At 44.7% G+C, this 13,372-nt stretch overlaps 1 protein-coding gene across 2 annotated transcripts; it reads right to left on the bottom strand.

Annotated features, from left to right (window-relative positions):
• Window positions 1-2,143: 2,143 nt before the first annotated feature.
• On the bottom strand, window positions 2,144-10,087 carry LOC118213323 (granzyme K). Of its 2 annotated transcripts, XR_004762392.1 has the most exons (6): window positions 9,928-10,087; window positions 9,707-9,854; window positions 7,078-7,225; window positions 5,994-6,263; window positions 2,652-2,886; window positions 2,144-2,583 (listed from the first exon to the last, which is right to left on the bottom strand). XR_004762392.1 is itself a non-coding variant. In XM_035392191.1 (5 exons), exons 1-5 carry the CDS (start codon window positions 9,989-9,991, stop codon window positions 2,704-2,706), a joined length of 813 nt encoding a protein of 270 aa, XP_035248082.1. In that variant the 5' UTR covers window positions 9,992-10,087; the 3' UTR covers window positions 2,144-2,703. The 2 variants fall into 2 exon arrangements, 1 of the variants encoding a protein (XP_035248082.1); XM_035392191.1 differs by having other exon boundaries at window positions 2,144-2,886.
• Window positions 10,088-13,372: the final 3,285 nt, after the last annotated feature.

The raw sequence follows: 13,372 nt of genomic DNA, 5'->3' as shown, positions 1-13,372 counted from the left end.
ACACACGGGAAAACTCTTCAGCCCCTGCGTCACTTGGGAGTCTCTTGCCTGCGGGGGGGGGACATGTCGATTGTGAAATGAGAGGTACAGGCGTTATTTTCAGGGTCCAGCTTGGTGGGAAATCGGAGCCAGACCAGGGAGAAGAATCCAACGCATACAGAGCAGTGGAAGGTATGAATGGAATGGAACGGGTGATGGCTGGATGTGCAGATTTTAACAGGCCCATCTCTGATAAACGCTGCAATTCATCCCCCGTCAGCGAGCCGAATTCGAGGCTGGAGGCAGAGCCACGCCGCGCCGGTATGCCTGGTATTTCACCATATTCTTTTCAGCCTGGTTCTGTGTTCAGTTTTGACTGATGCCTGACTCAGACCAGGGAGACACCCAGAGCAGCGAGCCTGGCTGAGGAATATAAAGCACAATCAATCCTTTATAGAATCCCAGAGGCCAAAATGGGGTTTACTAACACACCCTGTTAAAATCTGTTTGGTCTTCTTTCTGGCTTTAACAAGACTCTCTGGTAAATATTTTGGTGTGCTGGTTACACAGTCTGTTAGTCCTGAGAATAAAATGAGCTGACACACACCCTAACCCTCCACACCTGGGACACCCAAACAAATGCACATTTATCAGTTTTAGTTCTTTTATCTGCAGGCTTTTAAAAGAAAAAAAGGTCACATTTTAAGACCCATAAAATGATAAATATTTTGTATAATTTGAATTTAATTTAAATAATATAATGAATACATTTTTTTATAAAGTAATGTTTTAAAACTTATTTTACCCCGGGCTGTTAAATTTAATAAGGCAGTGACTGTTTGTACGTTATTATTATTATTATTTTTTTTTTTTTTTTTGTTGAAACAGGAAAACGTGCACATCACGTGACTATACAATAATCATTTGCAAAATTACTCTCTTTGCATGAATTTGAATAAATCCCACAATCATTTAATTCAACAAAGCTATAAGAAGAAATTAACATATATAATCATGCAAATGAAGCTCATTGAATTTAGCCAAGGTCTTTGATCTCATTTCAGCTTTGGGGGCGACAACAGACAGGAAATATACTTTGGGGGGCGGGGGGGAGAGGTATAAATGTATTTGTGATGAGAAATTAATTCTCATCACAAATAAATGTATTTGTGATGAAAAATTTAGGAGAAATATATTGATTGAATCCAAGGCCCAGTCTTCACAAAGCCTGTCTGTGCTCTCTCTGACAATGAATTCTGTTAAACTACTTGAAGATGCCACAGCAAAATAAACGCTCGGTTTTGGTTCCGACTGCTTCTGAGGAACGTCCAGAAATAAACTTACACCCATGTGCCCAAAATCTTTTTCCTGGTCCTTTAATATATTGTCCACACAGACGACCAAACGTATTGTTCTTTATTAGAGCATGGTGGAGTTAATAATATTAATAATTATTAATAATATTCTGTGCAGCAGTAATATTCACTGTCTGTGTGAACACAGCATAAGATCACTACAGATGCTTTAGGGGAGGCACAGATATATTTGCACATACTGTTTAAGTTCAATCAATCATCACATTCAACAGAAACGGAGTCTACATTCATGTGCAAAGAGACCATTCCATTTAAAGCACAGAACCGCAGGTTTATGTTCACTCTTATTCTACATGACCTATATGAACACAGATATGAAGACTTGGCAGACTGGTTTAACTCTTCCGTTCGATTTGGGTCAAAGTGACCCATTTTAAACTGTTAGTAAAAGAGGAAGGACAATTTGTGAGAATGAATTTCGTAAGATGTTTTTTTTGTGAGATGTATTTTACTGTGTAAGTTTGGTTCATATCACTCATTATCTGTATTTGCTTTATATCTTTTGGCCTACATAGTTTCTTTGGTTCTTAATAAGATAAAGATGGAAAATAACTGAAAATATCAATTCAAAACAATACATATCAATTTACTGGATAAAACCTTGTTTCATTTTAATTCTCACAGATAAAAATAATTTATGCCTCCATGCTTTCATTATTGTGAATATGAATCACATCTTTGTGAAAAAATGAATGACACATATTGTTGAATATGATCAAGCAGAGGTAAATGGCAACAGTTAACCATATATAATTGTTCAAATTGGTTGGAATTGAGATAAATATACATTGAGCATTTTTGCATAAATTTTATTTGCGTATTACTTTAAAATCCCAATAATGCCCTGGTATACTTGACCCAGGCTAACAGTTTCACAGTTGCTAATAAGTACGCAGTTTAACAGAGAGTATGCTGCTAATAAGTATGCAGTTTAACAGAGAGTATGCTGCTAATAAGTACGCAGTTTAACAGAGAGTATGCTGCTAATAAGTATGCAGTTTAACAGAGAGTATGCTGCTAATAAGTATGCAGTTTAACAGAGAGTATGCTGCTAATAAGTATGCAGTTTAACAGAGAGTATGCTGCTAATAAGTATGCAGTTTAACAGAGAGTATGCTGCTAATAAGTATGCAGTTTAACAGAGAGTATGCTGCTAATAAGTATGCAGTTTAACAGAAAGTATGCTGCTAATAAGTATGCAGTTTAACAGAAAGTATGCTGCTAATAACTTTGCAGTTTAACAGAAAGTATGCTGCTAATAAGTATGCAGTTTAACAGAGAGTATACTGCTAATAAGTTTGCAGTTTAAAAGAAAGTATGCATTACGAAGCTGAGGGCAGGGCTTTACTCAAACATCAGTCAGAGGAGCAGTGATGTTGCTGCGATGCTTTATGATCTTTTTAATCCAGGACAGGTGTCGCTCTGACAGGCGGGTGTACACGCCCGGCTTCTTGGGGTCACCACAGCCATGACCACCGGAAACCACGCCCACCAGCAGCTTCTTACAAATCAGTGGCCCGCCGGAGTCACCCTGGGGAAAACACAGTCTCATTCCAGGGGGGAAAACACAGTCTCATTCCAGGGGGTAAATCACAGTCTCATTCCAGGAGGGAAAACACAGTCTCATTACAGGGGGTAAATCACTGTCACATTCCATGGGGGAAAACACATTCTCATTCCATGGGGGAAACACAGTCTCATTCTAGGGGGGAAAACACAGTCTCATTCCAGGGGGTAAATCACAGTCTCATTCCAGGGGGGAAAACACAGTCTCATTACAGGAGGTAAATCACAGTCACATGCCATGGGGGAAAACACATTCTCATTCCATGGGGGAAACACAGTCTCATTCTAGGGGGGAAAACACAGTCTCATTCCAGGGGGTAAATCACAGTCTCATTACAGGGGGTAAATCACAGTCACATTCCATGGGGGAAAACACATTCTCATTCCATGGGGGAAACACAGTCTCATTCTAGGGGGGAAAACACAGTCTCATTACAGGGGGTAAATCACAGTCACATCCCAGGGAGGAAAACACATTCTCATTCCATGGGGGAAACACAGTCTCATTCTAGGGGGGAAAACACAGTCTTATTCCAGGGGGAAAACACAGTCACATTCCAGGTCACACAGCCATAAGAGAGACATGATAATAAAACTTAGTTTCTAATAGTTGACTTACTTATAAATGGGTTGACCTACCATGTGCTGTCAGAGACTCACAGATGTAAACCAATAATTATGCTTTGCAGAGAAGGGTACAGCCTGTTCATTGATTCAAATAAGTCAACGATCTGACAGCTCATGAAACATGACTCTCCTATTTCTAGTTGCCATCTGTCCTTCGTTTGAATGGAAGCATCTGCTATGCCAACTCTTAATTTGGAATGCTGAAATTCAGTGTTCTGGACAAGCCAATATGAATGCTGACTCTGGAATGTAAGTAGTGAGATATTCCAGCAATATTCCAGAGGAAGAATAATAGGTCAGCTTTAGGCATGTAAACACAGGAATTCTGAACACATTTGGGAATGCTTTTATGAATCATGTTAATGTGCACTTTCCTCCTAAACCCTGTAAAGCCACCAGTGCCTGGTCACTGAAGGATGTGTTGTTGCATGGAAGGCTTTAGCAATTGATTTTCTGTAACAATACGTTACGGCATTAAAGCACCTTACACAGCTTACAAACAATCTATTTACACAACTGGGTGATATTACTGAGCACCCTGGCCAAGAGTACAACAGCAGTGTTCTGTCTGGGTATCAAACAGACAACTGTGCAGGTGGAAAAGTCCAGGGATCAAAAAGAATTGTGGTAATTATCAAACCCAGGGGACTGGAACAAAATATTGGGAAGGACATTTACTTTCTGGACCTGAGTTTTCCAGCTCTGTCTGTCGGTGCAAACCCAATTCCCTGACCATTACGCCGCTGCCTTGTTGAAGCCCGTACAATTTTGTTCAAGAAGTACAAATGATCAGGTGTCGGATTTTTTAAAGAGATCACTGGAGGAGAATTGCAGCCTGTCAGTCAGGGAGGCGGAAACCAAAGCCCCAGAGGGCCGTGGGGCCAGAACTGTGAGCTTTCATCGCTTCACTTACAAATTGAGTCACACGCTCCTCTTCTCGGCCACAGTCCAGCAAATTAGTTTTGTGTTCGCAATTTCTCAAACAGTGTTCGAGAAGAAATTTTTTTAAAGTGAATTCCAGTCAAAGTTAAATACACATATTTGTTCTACTTAACAGCAAGAATGGAGTAATGTTATCTTTGCGCAGTAAAACTGCATATTCAAACATTCTTAAATGTCCTGAACATGCTGCTCGTGTACGCACATTCCCTGAAGTGAATAACAATATGCTAATTAATGATCCCCCAAAATGTCTTTCATTTGAAGGCTCCTGTGAGCTGCATTTCTTAACCAGCAGGACTTAAATAGCCTACAGAGTTCCTTATAAATGGATAGGAGACAGCAAACTGAGACAGATATCTAATATGCATCGTTTGACAGCAGACTGCTGCGATCCCAAGATTATAACTTTGAGTCAATTAAAGTAAACTTTCTACCCTTTATTTCAAGGCTAGGGGAAGTCGCCAGTTAATCAGTCTTCTAATGTCTGACATTTACTTGGAAGAGCACTGTCTTATTCCATCAACTAAAAATAAACTTGATAAATTTGACATACACTGTCTGTGTGCGTGTGTGTGTTTGTGTGTGCATGTGTCTGTGTGTGTGTGTGCATGTGTCTGTACGTGTGTGTGCGTGTGTGTGTGTGTGTGTGCATGTGTCTGTACGTGTGTGTGCGTGTGTGTGCGTGTGTGTGTGTGTGCATGTGTCTGTACATGTGTGCGTGTGTGCATGTGTGTGTGTGAGACACATACATAGTTTTATGTTCCTGTGTAATAGCTGTGTTTATATACACAGACGCTTTTTGTAAAATAAGAATGCATTTCATTACAGAGGTAGAAATCTACTGCCCAAGAAGTGCACTGAGTAAAAGGACACATTTGCATAGACTGCCAGTTCAAAGCCAGCTGGGTAGGGCTACAGCCAGGCCCGTAAAGACACACCATCAGTGAGGAAACAGTGAAACGGGAGCAGCCTGGTGATGAGCAGCGGGTGTCTGACTACCCAGCTCAGCTTGAACAGCTAACACTTGGCATAATGCATCAGTCAGTGCGTTGAATATACAAATTAAATACATCTCTCATGTACTACAAGCCAGATCTCACACATCTAGGGAACACTGATTCTAGGGAACATGAAGTCTGATTCATAAAGCAGTAGGCTCTCTCAGTCACAGGTCTAGGGAACACTCAGTCTGATTCATAAAGCAGTAGGCTATCTCAGACACAGGTCAAGGGAACACAGTCTGATTCATAAAGCAGTAGGCTCTCTCAGTCACAGGTCTAGGGAACACTCAGTCTGATTCATAAAGCAGTAGGCTATCTCAGACACAGGTCTAGGGAACACTCAGTCTGATTCATAAAGCAGTAGGCTCTCTCAGACACAGGTTTAGGGAACACAGTCTGATTCATAAAGCAGTAGTCTATCTCAGACACAGGTCAAGGGAACACAGTCTGATTCATAAAGCAATAGGCTCTCTCAGACACAGGTTTAGGGCACAGCACTCACCAAGCAAGCATCAGCCTTGGCCTTTTTGTTTCCTGCACAGAGCATGTCCTGTGTGATCACCGGGTTGCTGTTGTAATAGCAGTTGCACAGGTCCCGGCCCTCAATCTTCACCTCCACCCCCTGCAGGGTGTTTGACGCCACCCTGACCTTCTCCTTGGTCACGCCCCACCCGGTCACCTGACAGCTTGTCCCCACAGGCACATCTTTACCGGACTTTGGGAGATCTTTCACCCGGATCTTCTTGCCTTTTGCCTTGACCTTCTTCTTAAGCTGCAGAGGCAAGCAGTGAAGAGTCAGATTATTCCTGTGCAAATGAATACTCACACACTGCAGACAGACTGCACACGCACTGGCAGTGTTTCTAGAGAGGCTGTACATGCACTGACAGGTTCTGGAGAGGCTGTACATGCACTGACAGGTTCTGGAGAGGCTGTACATGCACTGACAGGTTCTGGAGAGGCTGTACATGCCCTGACAGGTTCTGAAAATACTGCACATGCACTGCCAGGTTCTGGAGAGACTGTACATGCATTGCCAGGTTCTGGAGAGTGTGTGGGTTGTGTGTGGATGTGCAGGATGTGTGTGGGGTGTGTGTGGGTTGTGTGTGGATGTGCAGGATGTGTGTGGGCTGTTTGTGGATGTGGGGGCTGTGTGTGGATGTGCAGGATGTGTGTGGGGTGTGTGTGGATGTGTGGGTTGTGTGTGGATGTGTGTGGGGTGTTTGTGGATGTGTGGGTTGTGTGTGGATGTGCAGGATGTGTGTGGGCTGTGTGTGGATGTGTGGGCTGTATGTGGATGTGTGTGGGCTGTGTGTGGATGTGTGGGTTGTGTGTGGATGTGTGGGCTGTATGTGGATGTGTGTGGGCTGTGTGTGGATGTGCAGGTTGTGTGTGGATGTGTGGGCTGTATGTGGATGTGTGTGGGCTGTGTGTGGATGTGTGGGTTGTGTGTGGATGTGTGGGCTGTATGTGGATGTGTGTGGGCTGTGTGTGGATGTGCGGGTTGGGTGTGGATGTGTGGGCTGTATGTGGATGTGTGTGGGCTGTGTGTGGATGTGCGGGTTGTGTGTAGACGTGAGGCGTACCTTGATGAGCATGATGTCATCGGCTCTGGTGTTCTTGTTGAAGGTGCGAGACTTGATGCACTCCTGAACCCCCAGGCGCTCTGCGTCTCTGTCGTGCAGGGAGTGCGCCCCCAGAACCGCCTCCACTGCAGTACACTGCCCAAACTCACTGTGCCACACAGCAGGTAAAGCACTTATACCCTCCACTGCAGTACACTGCCCAAACGCACTGTGCCACACAGCAGGCAAAGCACTTATACCCACCACTGCAGTACACTGCCCAAACGCACTGTGCCACACAGCAGGTAAAGCACTTATACCCACCACTGCAGTACACTGCCCAAACGCACTGTGCCACACAGCAGGTAAAGCACTTATACCCACCACTGCAGTACACTGCCCAAACGCACTGTGCCACACAGCAGGTAAAGCACTTATACCCACCACTGCAGTACACTGCCCAAACGCATTGTGCCACACAGCAGGTAAAGCACTTATACCCACCACTGCAGTACACTGCCCAAACGCACTGTGCCACACAGCGGGTAAAGCACTTATACCCACCACTGCAGTACACTGCCCAAACGCACTGTGCCACACAGCAGGTAAAGCACTTATACCCACCACTGCAGTACACTGCCCAAACGCACTGTGCCACACAGCGGGTAAAGCACTTATACCCACCACTGCAGTACACTGCCCAAACGCACTGTGCCACACAGCAGGCAAAGCACTTATACCCACCACTGCAGTACACTGCCCAAACGCACTGTGCCACACAGCAGGCAAAGCACTTATACCCACCACTGCAGTACACTGCCCAAACGCACTGTGCCACACAGCAGGTAAAGCACTTATATGCACCACTGCAGTACACTGCCCAAACGCACTGTCCCACACAGCAGGTAAAGCACTTATACCCACCACTGCAGTACACTGCCCAAACGCACTGTCCCACACAGCAGGTAAAGCACTGTTACCTCCCACTGCCCAAGCACACTGTACCACACAGCAGGTAAAGCACTTATACCCACCACTGCAGTACACTGCCCAAACGCACTGTCCCACACAGCAGGTAAAGCACTTATACCCACCACTGCAGTACACTGCCCAAACGCACTGTCCCACACAGCAGGTAAAGCACTGTTACCTCCCACTGCCCAAGCACACTGTACCACACAGCAGGTAAAGCACTTATACCCACCACTGCAGTACACTGCCCAAACGCACTGTCCCACACAGCAGGTAAAGCACTTATACCCACCACTGCAGTACACTGCCCAAACGCACTGTACCACACAGCAGGTAAAGCACTTATACCCACCACTGCAGTACACTGCCCAAACGCACTGTACCACACAGCAGGTAAAGCACTGTTACCTCCCACTGCCCAAGCACACTGTACCACACAGCAGGTAAAGCACATTTACCCCCCACTCCCCAAACACACTGTACCACACAGCAGGTAAAGCACTACTTTTACCCATTATCACTTTACATTTTGTGAATATTGCTGGAGAAAGATTTTGGCTGTTCATCTGTGTGGCGCTTCTCACACGCACATTTTGTGTAATTTTGTCATTATAATAAATACATATGTTGTCTGACCTCAAATGCAGAGTGTACTTGGCACTTTTTTCTTTTTCTCATTATTAGCAGGTCATGTAAAATTTGTGCTAAAAGCAGATGGAAAAGGCTGCTTCTCTGAAGTCATGTCGCTGGAATTTTGCCATCGTCTGGTAATTTAATCCTGAATGCAGGACATTGTGACCAGACTCCAGGAGGCAGCTCATCTGAACGCATGCACAGAACAAGCGGAGCTTTTTTCACTCAGCGTTTTATTCCTGTTCACATCGGCCCACCTCAGCAGGGTCAGCTCCTCATGGAAGTCTGTTTTGTAGCCACTTTAAGCTGCAGTGTGAAAAGCCTGTTCCCTACAGTCTTCATTACATGCTTTCTCCAGCAGAGCAAGAGCAGCCCTGCTGTGGAGACCAATTTCTATTCCATTTCCAGGCTCAAAGTGTAAAGTTCCAGAGCCACAAATAAGTTTTCATGAAACACAAAAGACAGAGCCTGTGACAGGGAAACAGTAGGATAGGGGTTAGGGGTAGGGTTATATATGCATGATTTTGTGCATGTTTACGGTCACATGTGCATGATTTTGTGCATAGTTATGTTTATATGTGCATGATTTTGTGCGTATTTACAGTTATATGTGCATGATTTCGTGCATGTTCACAGTTATATATGCATGATTTTGTGCATATTTACAGTTATATGTGCATGGTTTTTATTTATACATAAGCACTGAGGATGAATTTCAGTACATACATTCTAGATTTGATTTTAACCCAGGGGTACTGGAGTCAATGAAAGGCTAAATCACACACATAAACTACAGTGACATACTTAAACATCTAACATCTGCTGTAGTGCACATTAGAGTGAAGGCCCACATTGACTGGCTGATACTGTGTGCTTATTAATGCATTCATTGCATTGCTAACTTCCTACACATGACATACTGTAACCACCACGACCGGATGAAGCATCCAATACATAAACAAGCAAACAAAGAAATTATCTCCTCTTGTGACCTCTGAACTTGACCCCTCACCCCACCCTGACCCCCTCACCCCTGACCCCTCACCTCTCGCAGTGTGCGGCAGTCAGGACCCACTGATCCTTGATCAGCACCCCACCGCAGACGTGCTTCCCGCTGCTCTGGAGAGACACCATCCAGGGGCTGGAGTGCGGCTTCACCTCCTTCCCTCCGATGATTCCCTCCTCAGAGCATGCTGGGAGACAAGGCTTGTAATTAATGTCCGAATTAGAGAAGGGGGGAACAAGACCGAGCGCAAGATGAAGCACCTGCTGATTTCCAGCTCGAGAAAATCTGGAGAAAGATCCAAGCGGCCGGACCCAGAGGAGACATCTTACGGCAGGATTCGCCCGTCTCCAGATCAGAGATCAGATAGCTGAGCGTGCAGAGCAGACCGATGCTAAATGGGCTTCACATCCGCGTGTCTGCGTAGGAGTGACAGGAGGGGTTTTTTTTTGGCATAGCCCCGTGTGGTTGGTCCTGTGGTTACGGTGATGTGCAAATAACTGCCTGTTAGAGGTGCACCGACAAAAACAGCACAACCACCTGCATTAGGCACACTTTCTAAACTAAAGCTTGCCTTTTTCTTTTTCTTTCTCGTTTTATTTTTACACACCAGGCTGCCAACAACTGTTGTGTCATCATTCTGCAGTGGGGTCCACTGCCATGGGGGAGTATTTGGAAAGAATAATCATAACTATAAGGTTATTCTGATAAAAAAAAATACATATTTCCTGGAGTACGCAACATAAGAAAAAAATAATTCTGACATGGAAAGTCATATTCATCAACACTATATTTCCCTAAAAAACAAAGTGTTCAGTGTAGAATCAACTCCGAGTGCCTGAATTTTACCACCTGGCTGTTTGTCAGAGCAGATAGGGTTTACAGTTTAGTCTCTTTGGAGTTGTTTGACAGAACACACCGGTGAGGTGTGAAAAAATGTTCCTGTTTCATCTGACAGTTGAAAAGCAGGCGTGTGTGAACCCGTCAAGGTGTGAAGTAAAACTGCAGGCTTCTTGAATCAGACATTTTGAGAGTTTCAGACAGATATGTTTTGTTAGTATATATTTTTATTTGGCATTTTTCTATGGTGCATAAAATAACATAATGACGAGAACAGGCCATTCAGCCCAACAATGCCCGCCATTTTCCTGACTAAATAACTAACAGCAAGTCACCTGATAAACAGTCTGTTGTAACAACTGTAGAAAACCATGTATATAATCTGACGGTCAGAATGTATGTACAGGGAGAACTTTCAATACAGACACATCTCTTTATCTAAACCCACACAAGCCATTACAATGCATAAAAGGGAGTATGACAGAATGTTCTAGAAGGTGGTGTCCCACTCTTGCCCATACACCCTTAAAATAAAGTGCTTGAATAGGACTACTGCTGCCAGACTCTGTAAAAGCTCTGTGGAAGCCCAAGAGTATGTTTTATATTAGTACTGCCAAAGGCAATACCTACAGCCCCCAGAATGTGTGTCTGAAAGGTATAATTAAACATTAATCATAATTAAGCATTAACCTCCCGGCTGTCCTTGGGTCAAAAATGACCCTTAATTAAATGAATTTAACAACAGGGAAAATCCCATGAATTTAATTATTTAAAAAATTATTTTTTTGAAATTTGATGACTTTTCCTGGAGTGACCTTAGCTCCCTACCATTAGAAAAACTTACATTGCCCTTTTTTATATTTTTATAAAAAAGAGTTACACCATCAAAGTATAAAGATTGTCTTAAGAGTCTTTCAAAAATCTTCAGTTATGAAATAAGACGCCACAATCAAAGTTAAGCATCACACATCTATTGCAGCAAATAAATAAATAAAATTATGATGTGTGTTTTTCAGTAAAAACAAGTGGTGTAATACTGAGGAAACACAGTCTCTCTGGACTGTGAAGTAGGAAGAGTTATTCATTGACTTATTGATGAGTGACAGGTATTTTCTACATGAAAAAATATTGTTTTAGAATTTAAAGTTTAATGAAGAGGCTTTATCGCAGTGGGTACAGCCAGGTTGGGTCATGTTTCATCCTATAGAAACAGGGTGCATGCATTAATGAAGGCAACATAAAGGTTAACAGTGTTCAAAGCTGTGTTAAAGTCACAATAAAACAGAAAGTTTAGCACTGTCCACCTACGTACCCAGTTATGTAAAATGTCTCTGCACACTTTTAAAGAGATCAACTGACAAGTGACAACATTGCGCAGCCTGTTGCCTGTTTTGCACGTTTGCAGTTTTCTCACCCAGTTGAGGTTACTTTGACGATTAACACCCAAGTGAGAAACCCAGAGTCGTGGGTAGCTGGGTTTTGGGTGTTGAGACACCGTTGGGCAGGAAGTTTACAGGACCCTCCAAAAACACGGTAACAGTGGAGTGACTCTTGTTACTTCTGCTGTTCGCAAACAGAATTTGGATTTGAGATCAAAAGATGAAAGTGAGACTAAAGTACAAACAGTCAGCTTTTATTTCAGGGTATTTGCACGCGTACGCGTTTTACCGTTCTACAGAAACAGCTGCTGATGTTCAGTCCCCCCATTTTCAGATGTGCAGAGTTAAGTTAACGGTTCCTAACGGTTCCCCCGGCTTTGTTCAGACTGAGCAGGAACCCTCCAGGCCTACAGAGAACAAGCTGTGGAAGATGTGAATGTGAATTTTCAGTTGGGATTGGGTCTAATGGCAGCTGTGGAGTCAGCATTCTTGATCGGCCTGTTACCCAGAGCAGGGCGAGGGGTCTACAGGTTACCATGGCTGATCGGAACATTACCCAGAGCAGGGCGGGGGGTCTACAGGTTACCATGTCTGAACGTCCTGTTACCCAGAGCAGGGCGGGGGGTCTACAGGTTACCATGTCTGAACGTCCTGTTACCCAGAGCAGGGCGGGGGGTCTACAGGTTACCGTGGCTGATCGGCCCCTTACCCAGAGCAGGGCTGTGGGTCTACAGGTTACCATGGCTGATCGTAACATTACCCAGAGCAGGGTGAGGGGTCTACAGGTTACCATGGCTGATCGGCCCCTTACCCAGAGCAGGGCGGGGGGTCTACAGGTTACCATGGCTGATCGACCCCTTATCCAGAGCAGGGCGGCGGGTCTACAGGTTACCATGGCTGATCGACCCCTTATCCAGAGCAGGGCGGGGGGTCTACAGGTTACCATGGCTGATCGCCCTGTTACCCAGAGCAGGGCGGCGGGTCTACAGGTTACTGTGGTGTGGGGATGGCTGGTTTAAGCAGCCACACCTGCCCTGGGTCAAGCTAATTAGACCTGGCCAATTGGATAATTGGTGAAGAATTAGATAATTGGCCAGGCTAATTGGACCCAGGAACAGGAGTGGCTGCACCTGTGCGTAGTGAGGTAATCACTGCGCACAGGTTAAATCTGCCATCCCCACCCACACCAAGGAGCTCTGTCATGACAGTTTTAACATCTGCTCCTCGGCTATAACATCTTGCCGACCCTTGTAAATAAAGCTGGACTGTTGGAACATCATCTCCCTGTGTCTCTGTGCTGGAGGGCCCCAAGGAAAGCCACTTCGGTGGCCTGTGGCAGGCGTGTTTGCCACAGTGGCGCCCAACGTGGGGCTCCTCCGGCACAGCAAAGAGGCACAGGAGGGCCAGCCAGGAAGCACACTGGAGGAGGGGCGGCTGAGGTGTTCCCGACAGGGCTTCGGGTGGATCCTCCGGGCCAAAAATGGGGAGC

This window comes from Anguilla anguilla, chromosome 14 (assembly GCF_013347855.1).
Source record: "Anguilla anguilla isolate fAngAng1 chromosome 14, fAngAng1.pri, whole genome shotgun sequence".
Lineage (NCBI taxonomy): Eukaryota > Metazoa > Chordata > Actinopteri > Anguilliformes > Anguillidae > Anguilla > Anguilla anguilla.
Note: the sequence above shows the minus strand (reverse complement) of the source record. Positions and strands in the feature narration are given on the sequence as shown.